Source organism: Vidua macroura, chromosome Z, assembly GCF_024509145.1.
Source record: "Vidua macroura isolate BioBank_ID:100142 chromosome Z, ASM2450914v1, whole genome shotgun sequence".
Lineage (NCBI taxonomy): Eukaryota > Metazoa > Chordata > Aves > Passeriformes > Viduidae > Vidua > Vidua macroura.
The window spans coordinates 7,850,438-7,865,681 of NC_071611.1; the positions used below are offsets into that span (position 1 = coordinate 7,850,438).

The window sequence follows — 15,244 nt, forward strand, 5'->3', positions numbered from 1 at the left end:
ATCTGAGGGACATTCCCTGGAAGAACAGAACAAAAAGTATATGAATATACTACCTTTAAGAAAGAAAGAAATATAAATTATACACCATGTGACACCATGCCTCATGCAAATCACATCCATATTATACAGAAAATTTTGCTGCAGTACAGCAGAATCAGGACATTTAGAACCATTAGCCTATCTAGTTTTCAGATCTCATGCTATCCAACTACCAAAGCCTTCATCACTATACTTTAATGTGCTCTCCGGGAACATGAAGCTAATGGAAGCAGCTGATTCCACAACATCACCAGCAAGGCATTTGAAGACAAAGGCAAGCAAAGGAAGGCAGCAACTGACCTATTTTTGATTCTTGATCTTAACCCTCTATCGTCAGTAAAGGCTTGTAATTGTGATGTTCACCAGGGAATTCACCTTTTTGCCAATGCAAGCTTTCATTTAACACATCTGTCAAAGCACTGCATTCTGAACACTTTCTGCATCTACAAAGACAGGCTTTCCATTTTCTGGACACTAAAGCCAAAGCTTCCTTTTCAACAGCAAAAAAAAATTTCCTCCCGGCTACTTTTCTTCCTGCCTCTAAGTAGGAATGTAAGCATCTTCTGATGCAGAAGATGTGTTATGCTCACACATTTGATAAGTTTGTCTCCACTTTCACAGTCAAGAATACATAACTCAGGAACTCACAGAAACAACAATTTGCAAGCAAGGCTTTTTCAATTTTTAGATGAGTTTGACCATTCTCTGACAGAGTTTTTATTCAATATTTTATATGTGCAAGCTAACGTTACTTAATCAAGGAGAAGGTTTTTAAAGTATAGGGAAAACATGGAAGAAGAGCTTACCTTTGCCCAGCAGTCACATGATTTTCAGCTGGAACAGAAGATGCAGTGAAGACTTTTGTTTCAGAAAGCTGAAAAAGAAATGGGGGAAGAATTTAATATGCTCACATTTCTCTCCTGCAAAAATTCCATTTTGGTCATGCACTTTCAAGAATAAAGTAAAGTCAAACTACCATTACAAACAGCTACTCTGAAGCTCTGCTTAAAAAGACAAAAACATGTAGTCCAACTTCAGTAAAATCTTCTCCACAGAATCAAGTACCTATTTAATTAGAGGGTTGGGTTAGGAAATTTGACCTACTAACACACACCAGGATAGAACTGTATACCAATTTAACTACATCAGCCTGGGAAACAGTTTAACTGAAATACACCAGTAGAAAGTAATTAATGTGACAGCCATCAATGCACAGACAAGTTATGACACTACAGAGCCACTCTGACAAATCTTTTTGCACAAGGGTAACACCTTGCACTGCTCCCACTCATGCCATGTATCCTTGCATCTGACATTTCAGCTCCCACCACCAGCAGAGGCAAGTAAGTACAGGTAAGTTCAGTGAACCAGCATTCATGGTTCCTTCTTGGCAGCTCTGTTAGGAGAGACAGTAACGTCTTTAACTGAGTGCTCGGAGAGCACGAGCTGGGAAAGAGTAATAAAATGAGAGCCATGCTGACACTCATGTAACTAGTCAGACCACCTATAGAGGAAAGCTGCACTGTTTTCACCATGCTGTTACAATACAGAGAGATACTTGCACAGATACCTGGGGAAGTGAAGCTGATTGGGACTTTGGGGGAAAAGAGGGGTTTGGTTTTTTGCCATGTTGCTGGGTTTTTAAATACTTTTTCTCATTTAAAAATTAGTAGTTGAACAGCTACAACTTCCTAGGGCTAATTTGTTTTATTGACAGGAGTACTTGCAAACCAGAATAGATCTTAAGACAGTACAGGTTAGGTTTAGCAAGACAGAGCTATGCATGTACAATGTTTGTATTTTAAATTTACTTTTCACAAAATCATCCTTAATTCCTTTAGTAGCCTTGTCTTTGACTGAAGAATAACTGACCTATTCAAAGAATACCTTTAGAATATGCCATTTGATACAGGTCTTCTAGGAATGGTGCATTTTTAACTGCATACATTTCTAGCAGTTTAAAGAACATCAGAGACATGAGGTGATTTCATTTGCCATCCCACAGGCAGCTCTACTGAGAGCATGTGTATCTCTGAACATGGACATCTCATAGGGGTCTCCTATGAAACACTGTTGATTTAAGAAGGGCACAAAAGGGCTGACTGGGAGCAAATCATCACTCAGAGGCAGATTAGAGATATTTCACATACTCTCCCAGCAACCTCTTGCAAGGAGCACATGAGACCATGAAGAAATCGGTCCTAACACAGTTCCTCCCTCCATTTCTTACCCTTCCCTTCCTGCCAACACAATGCACTTTAATCCCTCATTTCTGGATCACTTGTCCTGAGATGAATGCTGACAGCCCACAACTCTGTGTACTGACCAAAACAAAGAAAGAACATTCCACTTAAGTACATTTCAGTTAAAAAGGTTGTTCCTCTATTGTTCAGCACTTTCCCCACGATGTGTTTTATTTTAGAGCAATGTGTACTGTACTTTCTGGGGTATTATGATATTCCTGCATTACATGGCACAAGGAGATCAGCTAATGGCACAAGCAGCACTCTATGGTCTGCAATCCCTTGGTTAAATATTAAATACTTTGTAATGTCAACAGTTTCTTACACTCACATAACCCAGGAAAAGACTAACCAGGGACAAATACTGATGAACCCCAAAAATTCAGCAAATTAAGGAGACTGAGGATGTTTGTGACAATGCAAATGCATGCTTGATGCATGAGAGAGTAAATGCTCTCTATAGATGAACCAGCATGCAAACAGAAGTCTCCAGCTACCAGCTCAGTTACATTGAGATTTACACTACAACCTGTGGCAAACTCACTGCCAAAAGGTCCAACCAAGCACTTAATTCAGTGCTCTGCAGGGATTACAGCATTCATCAAAACACGTATTTCGTTCTGTGGCAGCTGAAAAGTTTTATTACCAGATATATTTAGTATTTCTCAGAAGTAGTATTTTCAGCTCCCAATCAAGCCATTATGCTTGCTTCACACTACACTCACAAATCTTTCACTGAGGCTCTGGCATTTTCCCAGAACTGAACGAATGGTTGTGAGCCATTTGTTGGTGTTGGCCTCACAAGGGTATGTCCTCCATCTGCAGTGAAATGCCCGTGCTTTCCAGCTCCTGCTCCTATGATAAAATCATTCTCCAATCACCAAACAGACTACGCACTTGACAACTAGCTATCAGCTCCTAAAGTAATACAGGAATGGTGAGGAGAAGAGGAAAATATACTCCAGCATTCTCACAGAAACTCAACATCAACAAATCAGAAATTTTAAAAAAACTTATTATTGTTTTGGTATGATGTAATGAAGATAAAGAAAATAAAACAACTTCTCATGCTGCTTCCTAGTAAACAAACAACTTCTACCAAAGCATACTTTTTTTTTCTTTCCTTTTTTAAAAAAAAAGTGTTGCTGTGGTTTCAAATAAAAACTAGCACTACCAACACTTTACAGAAAATGTTTGCCATTACCCACTTTCCAGCAATTTGTATTTATTCTATTTCTTTCCTTTTGAATAGTTGCTGTAGTTAAACTATACTTTCTTTTAAGAGTAAAATCTAGAGCCACCTAAAGTACCTCAATATTTGTCTAGTCCTTCATTGTTAATGCCCTGAATATCCCTTTAACAAAACACAACCTCCTATTTTCACTGCAAGCAGTTTCCACTCTATTTAATAGCACCTTGACAATATATTATACTTGCTTAATACTTATACTGCAAAAGATAAGGACCAGACAGGGCTATTAGGTCACAAAGACCTAATTCTTCTTGGGTCAAACAATGTTAAACTTCACTCACTTGCTCATAACTTGTATCTGACTAGAGAACACCACATTTAAACAGAAATATTCTTTTAGAAAAATCTGATCTTTCCCTGCAGGCAGCAAATAGATCCGCTTCCTTGGTTCTTTTAATCAATAGTCATGCCACTAGAACTGTTCATTACACACTTAAATGCATGGATCCATTTTCCAGACACAGGTTCATACTACACCTCTGCTAGACTAAAACCAGAGTCCATCATATGCTCCTAAAGTAACCCTTTCAGATTCCCTAAACTAAAATCTCCCTTCTCAAGGATCTTTGATCAGACATTTTCAGCTATTATACACAATTTTTCATGTGTAAAAGCAATAAGAAATTTGATTTGGTACTTAAGAATCAAGTTCAAGAGCATCCACATACAGAAACATAACTCAAGAATGACTAAGAGATGGGGAAGAGTGCCAACAGGGAAAAATACTACAATAGGAGCTTTTTTAATACAGTATCAGCTCATGCTGAGCTGTTCTTTTTTCATCATCCACTACAATCCTGAAAATTTTTGAGTTGCTGCTTTCCAGACCCTTGTTCTGAAAGTGTGTCTTTATTCCTATAAAACACATGGATACTTGGCTATATTAAAGTATTTTTCATTTGCAACAGTTCAAATCCTGTAGAGGTCCAAATCTCACTGCATGTCTGGCTTACTTTCAAATGCTATTCCAATACATTTTGTACTTTACAAACATTTTATTAAGCAATTACTTTAGTTTTACTTCCCAATCATTGATCAAGGCACTAGATGGCATCTGGCCCCGGACTGGGAGGACTAATAGCATTCCTAAAAAGCCCACATTCAATAAGGGCCCTTCTGTAACAGATTTGCCAGAATTTGCAAGGCAGATTTCAATATACTAAAATTTTTTTGTGATAGAATGCCATTATTTTTAGAACAAAAGATAAAACATATTTTTCCATTTTTTTTCTTTTTTGTGTGTGTTTTGGGCTTATGTATCTGCATCTTGACGTTTCATTCACTCTTTCTGAATATTAGCAGACAAACAGCTTTCTCCTAAGTTACAGGGATTTTTCCAGGATCCAAAATTAATAAAAATTAACAATGGGCTAGAGATTTCAAAATTCATTTGCAAATTATTCAGCTCTAGTAAGTAATTAAAATAAATTCTATTGGCAGTCAGCATTGCTCAACACCCCTCCCTTACAATAAATGCTGTATTGTATCAGCATCAAACAGGGGTGAGAATAGCCCATAGACTTCCACCATTCTTAGCCCACTTCTAGCACACACTGAGAAAACTAAAGACAGGTTTAAAATATGTCAGCTTTTTATGACATTAACTGATACAGAAAACCTAGGAATTTAAGAGTTTCTTTCATTTCTCTCAAAATATGCATCCCTATCATTAGGTAAGGATGGAATTTCCATAACAGTTACATGAAACATTCACACATTTCCAGGACTAACACTGACATTCCACCTTGCAGGAGGAGGCAAAAGGGCTGACTTATTTTCAGTCTACTGAAAATAACTTGAAATAATGGGTTAGTTCAAATATTTAGTTTTTGAAAACACCACAAACTCTGAAGAGAATAAATAATCAATTGGTATACCCAGCCAGTTGCACTTACATCTTCATTCCAGTCTTCAGCTGTCCATTCTTCTATTGAGTTCTTCCATGCTCCTATTACAATAGGGAAAAGAAAGAAAACAGGTACAAGTTAAAGACACAACACTGTGTTTCAATCCTTCTGCTTCTGTTTTCATTATCAGTGGAACACAAAGCAAGGAGATGGAGGTTGGAAACATACTTGGAAGCACGGTTGGAAGCTCTAGGAAACTGGTCTGCAGAATTAAAATTTTGGGAGGGAAACACTACCACTCCTCCCCCCCTGCCCTTGATTTCTGATTTTAGGAATTTCTTAGCCCCTATGGTAGCGGACTCAATTTGCATAAACACACATCTGCACCCAGTGATTAATCCCAAACATTGGAAGAACTTCTTCCTATGGGTCCAACAGCAGTGAGAGGTTACTCAACCCTCCCACAGGATCCTCTAGTTTCACACACAAATTCATACAGAACAAAACACAACCACCAACACCTGCTCCAATACCCACAATCCTACTTTCAACACATTCAATTTCAAGACCAATGCTCCACTATGCCTGTGGAGACTACTTTCCAACCTGTTAATTCACTCCTCAGAGTAGAACAACTCCAATTCCTTCCCCTGAGAGAGCAGTTTATTTTAGAACATAAATAATTCTTATGATGGTAGCAGGACAGTCTTTAAATTTCTACTGTAGCTAAAAAACACTTCCTGTAACTTGTGGCAGATTGGATTTGGCAAACTCTGGAGCACAGTGAAGCATGCAGAAATAGGAAAACCACAGATACCAACCCAATGGATGCAAAAACTCAACCCCTTCTATAGGAAACAGCAGGTACAGACATGCAAGAGCAATAAAAGGACTGAAGGCCTCGACCACTGGCAGCAGTACAGGGAAGGTTATTCCAACAACAACCAGAGCCTTTGTGTAAACTGTGCAACCATGAGCAAAGAAAACACCAGCACCAAAGGCAGCACCGCCAGCACCCTGGATCAAGTACAAAGCAAAGAGACTCCTGCTTCAATCATCTCCTTTCATTTAACCAGGAATTGGTCTGAGACACATTAATCCAGAAACAAGCCCCCAAAGACAGCATCAAAGCCACCTGGTACTAATGTCAGCACTACATTGGTGCTTCCTCTCGTACCCCACAACGCCACAGTGGGTTTTGGCAGAGGAGGGCTGAGCAGCACCAGTCCTGTCCGACAAACAGGCTGACCATGGAGGTTACACACAGTGGGGGGGAAGAGAGGGGAACTATACCTTGGAATCCAAAATTATTTGGCAGGTCCTGAGCAAGGTAACATCCACTCTTTGTGGGCTCTGTGGAGCAATATAGAGTTGCCTGAAACATCTCATGCTCACATTTTAGCAAATGGCCCCTACCCAGGGCTGATATTTTTACAAATAACCATATCCTGCAACAAAACTACTACAATGCTGCAAATTTCTACACTAATCCACACATTTCTACAGAAATTTTGAAAAGGAGGAAAAGCCCAATGAGCAGCAGTTTTTAGAGAACAGTTGATTTTCTTTCCCTTCCCCTGACCAGCACAGAACCCCTTCCCCCAGTATTTCTTCTTTGAAGAAGAAATCATAGTATTTGCCCTGCTTGTATTTATCTCCCATAAGCCAGTGCCAACACCTCTCTAGAAGGCAAGCCTTGCACTGACACCAGAACACTAAAACAGAGCTCAGAGTCTGATAAAATAAACACTAAAAGAGCTCAGGTACATCAAGTCAGACTCTTGTGTATTCTCCACCACCTTTGAGAGACCAAACTTATTTGAAATAATACTTGTGATATTTTCCTGACATTAAATTTAAACAACTGTTTGTTGTTCCCTCTTATAAGACTAGTTCTGAGGATTTACTCTTTTAAATACTGTGTACAGCCTTTCACCCTTTTATTAGTTTACCCAGACTGCCAAGTTTACTAGTGTCATTTACTAACACTCTTCCTCCCCAACTCAAGCATTCCACTCTCAGTTATTTCAGTACTCTTCTCTGCACTAAATCCACTTTTTGAATGTCTTCCTCCTATTGATGGGATTTATAAGTCATATCTTGCCACAGGCGCATCAATTTCTTTTTAGTCCAAAACCCACCTTGGCATTACTGCAACTCATGCATCCTCTTCCCAGTCTTTCCCCCAAGCTTTCCAAAGCATCACAATTCAAGTGTTTTCTGTTTTCATCAAAATTATATTTTGTGTTTTCTAGGATCCTTTTCATACAAGCTTCAACTTAGATGGTAATTTGTGACCCTTTCCTCTTTTCCTTTGTAGCAAGTTCAGCTTAGAAAGTTATCAAGCCAATAAAAATAGAATACTTCTTTTGATGAGTCTTCAGCTATGTTCCTCCAATTATCTTCTCTCTCTGTCACACTCCTTAATTTTTTAACCTTTTTTTGAATAATTCTTTATATTAGCCCCAAAATAAATTTAACTTGGTCTATGCGAAACTTATGTACTAGTTCTTTCCTTCTGGATTTGCATTCTAGAAAGACTTGAAGGTTTCCTTAAAATGTTCCTTCTGAATTTTATAGCAGATAGTGAAAAAAAAAAAAAAAAAACCAAAAAAACCACCAAACCAAAACCCCCAGAAAACAAAAACACCAATCTCCTTATACCTTCCAAGGAACGCAACTGTCCCTCTTGGAAGTTATTCTATAATTTATTTTTTATTTCTAGTCATTCTTCATTTTCAGAGTAATTTAAGGCTGTTCATAACTAACATAACAAAGGAAGTTTTTCCATTAAACTTACGAAATTCTATCCAAGTAGAGACCTGAGTATATTACCTGAACACAAGACCATTTCTACAACCAACTTGGAGAAGTGAGCACCTCCAATATGATTTATGTATAAGAACTGCTGTGATTTGTGCTCATGTTCTCCCACTGCCCTGTACATTACAAAAAAAGTAAGAGAGAAATGATGCTGCTCAAGTTTATTCCCTTTTGGAGGAGGACTGGTAATTTTGTTTCTCTTCATCTGTCCCTCCTCTTTGCCTTTCATCTGTGCATTATTTTTATATAAATTAGGATGCAGGAAAACTGATGCTGTATTATTTGGAATACAATTAGGTATAACGTTATGAACTACTAAAGACTTGCCCTACAGTCTACATTTCAACCAACACTAAAATTTACCTTCACAGAACCAGCTAACTTTTCTACTGGATTACACAATGGTGCATCTAGAAACACTATTCAAGTTATCATGAGGCCTCTGGCATCTGCAGTAATTCAAGGCATGAGATTTGACAGCACTTTCAGGGTACACGTGACAGAAACTACATTTTGGAAACAAATGCTGTATTTATTTTTAATGAAAATATTAATTTCCCCAGCAGTGGCTAAAGAAAGAAATACTTAGTACGTAATTCAGAATGTCTGAAAGAGTTTATATTGCTACAATGTCTCTAGAAAATATTTTGATAAGCAAAGTTCTCTTATTTCTTTAGGTAGTTACTCAGTTTTCTATTCTTTAATGTAATTGCAGATGAAAGGCACTAGTTTTCCAAGTAGATAGCATGAGCTAATACTTTTTACCTTCTTTTTAGATGAAATAAGAAATGGGACTGAGTAATGAGGAATAAAGAGAGCGATTTCCTACCTGTATAAACTCTTACTATATATCTATAAAGCCCACTGCAAGCTTTATATTCTTCCATACATATATAGTTCCCACATTCAAAACTTCAATTGACTCCTCATTGGGAACTTAACTGGGCCATTGATTTGCAATTAACAAAATAGCACTGTAAATTTAGAGGGGGGAACCTGAAAATTAATATATAGGATTAACAAGTCAAATCATCCTCACCTTCATGCAACTTACTTCCAGCCCCATACCTTGTCTGCCACTGTCCCCCCCAGCACAACTTCCATGTTCCTTCCCAGCAGTCTCTTCTGCTGTAAAATTACCATCCTAGCTGCAGCTTCCTCTAAAAACCTTCAAGCTGCTTTCCAGCAAAAGGCTGAAAGTGCTACCCACTTGGACAACTGATGATTCAATTTTAAAGCCTGTTCTTTCTGAAATGATTCCTTTTAGCCCAGGGACTTCTTTCAGACATTCCTAGAGCTTGTCTACAACACCATAAAAGAAAGCATTCTTTAGAGACATTTTTGTTTTGTCACTTATTGTACCTTCTTCATTTGAAAGTAAACTAAGATTAGCAACAAAAAGGTACTTAACGTCCAACAAGAACATTCACATTTACCTAGTTTAGTTTAATTTTCTGCCAATCAAGTAATTTTGCGATAACTCTCTCACAATGACACCCACTCATTCATACCTCAAAGATGCATTCATCTGACAAGGCCAGCAAAAATTCTCAAATGCCTTCTCACACCTTCTTCCTACAATACTTCCCAAATTTCCATGCATGCCTTAAGCTGTGTTACTGAAGTCCAGTGTGGTTATTGGTGACTTGTGCACAGCAAAAATGTGCTTGGCATCCTAACAGAAATTCCACACATCAAAACTCTGAATTTCCACCACTCCGTCAGCAGCACACCTCTAACAATGACACATTCATCCTGTTAGAGGGATCTGTTTACCCACACCAAGCTACTCTTACTCCTAGACAGATTTCTTCCGTTACTGAACACTGAGTAAGAAGGACAAGGAGGCTCTGCCTAAAGGGACAGAGGCTGCTGTAACAGAGGCACGTGGAAGCTACTCTGAGTTAGCAGGGAGGGTCTCAGAACACCTGAGTTTATTCTGGAAGTAGAGCACAAGTCATATGTAAGCTATACCCTTACAGCTGCAATCAATAGTAACAAACCAGTGATTCTCTACCTCTGGTCCAATCTCCTAGTACCTTTCTTGAAGATCTTTCTTTACTTAGTTAACCTTTTAACTTCTGCAATGCTTGTGATAACATACCCTGCCCCTCGCTAACAGGTAGCAAACAATAACGTAAGAATCCTCAAAGGCATTTTCAAGACCTTAGGTATTATTTGAAAAACTAATGTGAGTGAAAACAAAATGTGTGTTTCTGTTCATGCTACAGCACCAAGTAATTTAAGAAGTAATTCCTTAGAGAGATACCATATTTGGCAAGAATGTTCCCATTAACCACAAATATACTCAAAGCCACTCTTCCACACTGGTTGAGAAGGCAATCAGAATGACAAGACAGCTGCTTAATAAGCCTCCCTAAACTTTGAGCCTGTTGTTGTCTTCTCTGGTTAAGTGGAACATGGCTTGTAAGACATTCAGAAAGCTGCATCTCAAGTGGCTCACAGCAGAACTCAACAGAGCACACTCTGCCCTTCAGGATCAGCTTCCACACTTGACCTAGGAGATGAAAAATCACCTGAGTAGGCTTCACCAATGAAGAGATCAGAAAAGTTACCTATTGCTGCAGAAAATACACTCAATGGCTCCCAAGAGAGGACAAAAACAGACATGACTTTCTCCATTCCAAACCAACACATGGTTTACTTGGCCTTCATCTCCTATCACAGAACATAGGAAGCAGCAAGGTATCCTATTTTTCCCATCACAGATAAGCAGGCTACCCTCACTTCTGAATCACCATGAGACCACTGCCAAATGGTTCCCTTCCAAACTATTTCAGTCTCTTGCCTTTAGCTGGAAGTGTGTACTTCTCACTTGAAACTTCATACAGAAACACACATCTGCTTTGATCTTCAGACAGGTCAATGGCTTTTTGGCTTCAATTCAAGTGCCTACTCGTGCTTTAATTAATAATTCTTCTCTTCAGAAGTCGCAGATCTTGGAACTCTCCTCCATCCAGAGACTCACATCCTTACATTTCTGCATTGTGCAGCTGGGGCTTCGAAAACCATCCCAGTGTCACTGAGTGAATTAATACTTGTAAACGTCTTTCTTTTCTTTTTCTTCTTAGATATTCACATCCTATTGCCTAAAGCCTGTGGACCAATCAATTCTAGGAGGACTTATGCGCCTTAACTACATTCAGTGAGATCTTAAGCAGTATTAAGATATCTAAACACTTCTTTACCTACAAGATTCTTCCAGTGACTCTTCAAATTCCTTTGTCTCTCAAGGGTTTATTGGTACTATAACAAAATAATTGCAAAATGCCTCCCTTCATTATCTCAAGAGAGACACTCATGCTCTGCACATCAGCAGCAGTTAAACTTAAAATCACCTAATATCTGTGTCACAAGAGATGTATATAAATTTTCAAAAGTTAATTGAACACTAACAGAATGGTTATTTTAGCTACAATATGCTACAGGTCTTCATTCCAATCCTTCCACTTCTTGAAGCATCTTACCAGTTCCATCATCTGCATCATTCTGACCAGACTCCCAGATCTCTGACTTTGTCCCAAAGCCATCAGTGGCAGAAGACTCCGTATAGTCTGCAGGATTAAATGTCCTAGAGTTTTGAAAGTTAAGAAATGGAAGAGAACACATGGGTCATTCAGTGAGCATAAGTGTCATAATTTTTAGCTGAAGTTGTATTAGATTTAACATCTTGATTTCCACATAAGTAATCTTGACAGCTTTTAGTTAAAAAAAAAAAAAAATCTTCTATGAGCAGACAGAGATAAAAAGGGAGAAAAGAGAAGAAGAGAAAAAAGTGAAGAGACTGGTAAACAAAATTCCTGTAGAGACACTGAACCAAATAAATTCCTAAAAAACCAGTTAACAGCATCTCAATTCCTCCCAGTGTTATAAAGCATTAGTTTATATACACAACAATAAGACTCTCTCAACTGGTAAGTTTTTCAGCAGGTGGCTGACTGATAAGTGACCAGTATCATGTCCTTTCAGAGCACCAGTAAGATTATTTCAAAGTGCTCTGCTGATACCAATGCCAAAAACACACAGATGCAGCTAAAAGGCGAAGAAGCATTATTGAAGAAAAACCTCTTTTCACTTCATCGTCTGCAAGTACGAACAAGAATTATTAGAGAAGTAGAACAAGACTCCAGTTCATCATGACATCACTGATGTCATGACACTGAAGTGTCATTAAAGGCAAACACAGAGTGAAAGTAGTGGAGGCTACATTTCTATAAGCCAAGTTATTCCAACAAAATTGAGAGCAAACTTTTAAGCTGCTGAATAACTTCTTCTGAATCTGTTTGAAGGTCCATATGAGTCCAAACAGCTAAAGCATGAAACCTCAAAAACAGAACAAAGTTTAGAATTGCCACTTTCAAGTTTTATATATGTTCACTGCAAGCTCTACATTACACTGAAATAAATCCGGTTTAAAATTTACCTAAGACTATGTGTAGCACACAACTTTCAGACTCCAAGGCACTATGTGGCTGCTACTGATAACAGGTATAGCTCTCCAAATTTGAGATATTAACACTGAATAGACATACACTAGGATTCTACAGGTGTGCCTAGTTAGAAACACTAGTTTAAGACAAAAATATTCCATTCATCACCTAAGAGATTTTTTAATTTTTGCATCTATATTGGTTTATCAAACATACAGCAATATCCATACATACAGTGGCAACATTGTCAATAAATACTGCCACTGTGTTTGATCCTTGCCAAAATCTGTGCTCTGCATGTTTCTTACCCCATGCCTTGGGCTGAAAACCTCCCCGCTCCTCTCCCTCTGCCACGTCCAAACCCTAGGAGAGAAAACACCATTTAACAGCAACAGCAGAGGAGCCACTAGTCTGTCACATTAAAGAATGCCACAGTTGAACAAAACTACCATAGTTTAACTTAAATATAATTTACTTCCCAAATTTCCACACAGAATTTGCTTCCCTAACACACTCAATTAAGCCTTGGTTCATCTAAGGCCACATATTTCAGTAGGATCTTCAATTATCTGCCATCTTTTGTCTCACAAAGTAGCTCCAAATGCCATTAAAAGAAATTACCTAGACTCATTCCAAACACTGCTATTGCCAACTTATTAGACACTGTTCAAAATTTTGTCTGTATTGTTTCATTCTTGCCTAAGATGCTCTAGAATCCCAGCCTCCCTGACTATCCTGATCTCTCAAGCAATTCTCTGTCACTCCTTATCTGTGAGGAAAAAGTTGAAATACTCTATTTGTTTCCTTCTCTGACTCTGACCACTTGTCCACCCTCCTGTGCTTTTGCCAATCTCTGATCACACATTGCCTCACCCTTCATCACCGTTACTGACAGGAAAATACCTAAATGAAATAACTTATCTTCCTTGTTATCATTCACTAAAATATTCATTTGTTTTAACAAAAACAAGTATTTTGTTTTCTCAAATTTTGATTACCAGCCTCAGTTTATGATCTTGATACAATTAATAGCTTAATTTTTGCACATGTTATATTGTTAACAAGGCATGAAAATTTTTGTGTTATTCAAGTATACACAAAGCAAATGTCTACAAAAAGTGTCACCAAATATTTCTTATATGTAATACATTTCTGCATAGGTTTCCTTCCCCACCTTTTTAGGGGTTTTGTGTAAGGCTTACCCAGTTTATTCAGGTTTTTTGAGGAAGGGTAAGAATATTATTTTCTATTACAAGAACAGAAGGAGTCAAGAGCTGCACTCAGAGAACAAAATAATGTTTATTTTAATGACAAAATTATGTGGTAATTATAAGTCACCAAGCAACTGCAAGTTTACCATAGCACACAAAAACTATAATCCTAAATCACCAAAACACTGATGCCCATAAATCAGAACTACCCACAACAGAATATTCAAAGTTGGATCAGAATTACTTCTTACTTTCTGGAGATCACCCAAACTGAGCAAGAGCAGTACCTCCAGGACATGGTAATACCACTTTAGGAAGGTTCTACTTTAATGACTTTGTGTTTCCTGCTCTCACCACTCAATCTTCCCCTTACCCCAGTTCACTGTTGAAGTGATAAAAGACATTTCTGGACCTACTTTTTCAAGATTTCTTAGAAGCATCAAAGTAGAGGAAAGATTTCCATCCAACAATACACAAAATTTTGTTGGGATAAGAACACAGAATAGCTTAAGTCTGACACTGACCAGCTCTGTTATCTCTACATTATCTTCCCTTCTTTGCTCTCTTTTCACAACTGGTAGGAGTGAAGGCAGACAGAGGTTAGGAAAGAAGCAACAACTGCTGCAACCTGGCATTTGCCACCCTTCTTCACTGAGCTTTTTGCCATAAACAACAGTGGCCCAAACCCCACTGCATCCAAGTGCCTCTAACTTGGCTGCTGAACTTTGTTGCTCAGCCTACCTACTCTTCTGCTATCCTCTGCCAAAGTCAGAACACTCTGGATTACCTTTCTGTCCAATAAGTTTTTTTAAGAGTAGAACCAGCTACACAAGTTTACCTGGGGACGTGGCAGGGGCCATCATGTAATAAAATTACTTTCAGTCACTATCAATAGAGCATTGAATACCATTTACATAAATTGTGCAGAACCAAGATCAACAGTTTTCTGACAGCCTGAGGTACAAGTCCAACTGGGAGCTGCAAAACACAGAAATAGTCAACCAGAAGGAGTTTTGAGTGAGACAGACATACGGTACAGAGAGATAATTGAAATAGCTGTCATGGAAAAAGAAATAGACTTTAAAAGAGGAGGCAAGTCACCCCAGTATCTCAAATGCAAAGGCCTGAAGGAATAACCTTAGCACACTAAAGAGAAGGTGATGTTTTAGCAAGCCAAGCGTACATAAGATACGTTCCCATAATGGGCACAATAAGGTACTGACTAAAAACATCAATAAGCAACAATTTTAGAAACTGCAAAAAAGAAAAAATGCTGTTCCTGAAGTACCATGCACAATCTTAGCCAGCAAGGCTTTTTTATACCAGATCACTCTGAAAGATAATTCTGAACTTGAATTTCAAGTAGATTCCTTTAACT

At 38.2% G+C, this 15,244-nt stretch overlaps 1 protein-coding gene across 9 annotated transcripts in view; it reads right to left on the reverse strand.

The window, feature by feature from the left end:
• The window catches only part of LOC128821686 (ubiquitin-associated protein 2-like), a 120,411-nt gene that overhangs the window by 64,061 nt on the left and 41,106 nt on the right, over positions 1-15,244 (reverse strand). For 5 of the 9 annotated variants that reach the window (XM_054002878.1, XM_054002877.1, XM_054002876.1 and 2 more), the window contains exons 7-11: positions 12,964-13,018; positions 11,693-11,796; positions 6,675-6,734; positions 5,430-5,482; positions 846-913 (exon numbers count right to left, since the gene is read on the reverse strand). In XM_054002878.1, coding sequence (XP_053858853.1) covers positions 846-913; positions 5,430-5,482; positions 6,675-6,734; positions 11,693-11,796; positions 12,964-13,018 — 340 coding nt within the window. The remainder of the gene's footprint in view (positions 1-845; positions 914-5,429; positions 5,483-6,674; positions 6,735-11,692; positions 11,797-12,963; positions 13,019-15,244) is intronic. The other 4 variants (XM_054002880.1, XM_054002879.1, XM_054002883.1 and 1 more) reach the window with 1 other exon arrangement.